This window comes from Antrostomus carolinensis, unplaced genomic scaffold (assembly GCF_000700745.2).
Source record: "Antrostomus carolinensis isolate BGI_N321 unplaced genomic scaffold, ASM70074v2 scaffold42925, whole genome shotgun sequence".
Lineage (NCBI taxonomy): Eukaryota > Metazoa > Chordata > Aves > Caprimulgiformes > Caprimulgidae > Antrostomus > Antrostomus carolinensis.
Genome location: NW_010319194.1, coordinates 1 through 2123, shown reverse-complemented (window position 1 = coordinate 2123; position 2123 = coordinate 1). Strand labels below are relative to the sequence as shown.

The 2123-nt window shown below is 50.3% G+C and overlaps 1 protein-coding gene across 1 annotated transcript in view; it reads right to left on the bottom strand.

Moving 5' to 3' along the window:
• ZBTB25 (zinc finger and BTB domain containing 25) overlaps positions 1 to 1775 on the bottom strand; it is a 2534-nt gene extending 759 nt beyond the window's left edge. The window contains 2 exon segments of the mRNA XM_029085241.1: positions 2 to 374; positions 1599 to 1775. Of these exon segments, the coding sequence (XP_028941074.1) occupies positions 2 to 374; positions 1599 to 1771 (546 nt within the window). The 5' untranslated portion in view covers positions 1772 to 1775.
• Positions 1776 to 2123: the final 348 nt, after the last annotated feature.

Sequence of the window (2123 nt, the reverse complement as noted above, 5' to 3'; positions counted from 1 at the left end):
CCTGCTGGTCGAGGGAGCTGTCGTCCAGGCCAATGGCCAGAGAGAGCTGCAGCTGCGGGTGATCGCCCTGGGCAGCAGACCCACCACCTGCCTTGGGCAGACTCTCCTTCGCTCCCAGGCGTTCCTTTGCTGGTTTGTGTGCAGTAGAGATCTGGATCCCGTACAAGTTTGAAGACTGGACTGGCTCTGGGGAGAACACCTGGTTCATCTCGATGGCGATATGGGAGAGGTGGTCTGCGTGGAGAAAGCGGATGCCCTCCTCCAGTCGGCTCTGGCTGACAGTCTGCTTTGGCCCTTTCCCGGTGTACATGATATGCAACAAGTAACTAAATATGTCAGGCTGGATGTCTGCAGGCTGAATCTTTATGCATTCGCTGAAACAAGACAGATTAATAAGTGCATAGAGGGCTCCAACTTACAGTCCTGATCTATCACTTGCCCATTTGCTCTGCCGTCTGCTAATGGAGCATGTGTGCTGCTGCCTGCTTCCCGGTTCACAATGAGCAGTGCTCCCCACCAGCACCTGCACAAGTGTATGTGCCCTGTTCGCACAGCAAAGTGCCTGAGCATATATTTATCCCCGTGATTATAAAGACCATGTGCACAACTGCAGCCAGGGACGGTGACAGTGGCCACCTCCCAGTCACCCCATCACTTACACACACAGCCAATTGCCCCTGCGTGGCACTGCAGCGATGCCACACAACCTACGCGGTGCCAGTGTGTGCCACTCTACTAACACAAGGCAAAGAATATTTGTGTGTTTAAGTAATAAATTCAGCTGCCTCTACTGTGTAATCTTTATGAGCTTTGCACTTAAGTGTCAGTAAACAACACATATTGGAAAGGAAGTTAACTCATCTTCTCCCTTCCAGCCAAGGGCTACACGGCTGATGGTTAACAATTATCCTGCAAAGGTGCTGGGGGCCATGACCCTCAAAAAGGAAGGAATATGGAAAAGGGTTTACTCGATTACAAGTAGCAAGCTCCAACTCAGAAGTGAGATAAGACCTTGGCACTGCTGTTGTTATACCTGCAGAACCACTCCTGACCCGGCTGGGTGAAGCATCTGAACAACAGCTTGAAATAAATTGATGATCTCAGTCTCAGCCCTTATCTTCAGGAGTCTGAAGTGTAGAACTGCGATAAGGTTACGGCTTCTTGATTGCTTCAAACCCATGGGTCCTGCCAGAGGGGACAGTCCCACCCAGCAAGCTTGCTGACATGCTAATGCAAAAGCACTGGACACACTGCGTATGGGCAGGAGGTACCTGGATATGCCTAGACTGCAAATCTGTGAGGTCCTCACTGCAGGAGAACTGGAGATGTTTATTTTCTCTGGTCACGCAAATGTCTCGTCTTCAAAATGCAGGGCCTGATGTTGGGCATATGCTGACTAAGAGGGTGGTTTTAAAGGACATCACATTCTGGCCTGGGAATGGTTAGAGAGCCGAGGCATGTGCTGGGTTATGAAAATAATGTCAGGCTCTCTAACATCCCCTCTTACGCTGTTTAGACTATAATACCTTTAGAAAGGGGAAAAAGCAGAAAGTTGAGCAGAGTGGTTAAAAGGTAGGAGGAGAGCTGTGTGTGCTTACCTCGTCTGATGAATAAATATCATCTTAAAATAGTTTGAAAAAGCAGCGAGCACCGCTCTGTGGGCTTTGAAGTAAACATCTCCAATGGCAACTGTGCAGTCACACAGAAAGCCAAACTCCCGCTGCATGTTCAGCTGCTGGAGGAGGAGGATGCTGTGGCCAGTCGTATCCATGGTGTGCCTGGGAGCAAGGGAACAAGATATTCATCTCAGGAAGAAAGGACAGAGCTCCTGAAGGCTCAAATACGGGGTTCTCATCACTGAAATGAGATGGGTACCCAGCACGGACTCACAGAGCCTCTTCCCTCCTCCAGACAGTCCCTGCCCCTCGATTTGACAATTTCTCCTACCGACACCACCGCCGGTGCCCAAACCCACGTTCAAACGAGCTCAAAACCTGTCCGGGACTTTTCCATGTGTCAGCTACAAGCAGAGCTGTTTCTCCTACAAATTCACTGCGTATCGGCACTAACTTCAAACCTCGCTCGCGTTCCTGCTCTGCCCTCGCATCGTGCTTTCTACTGCA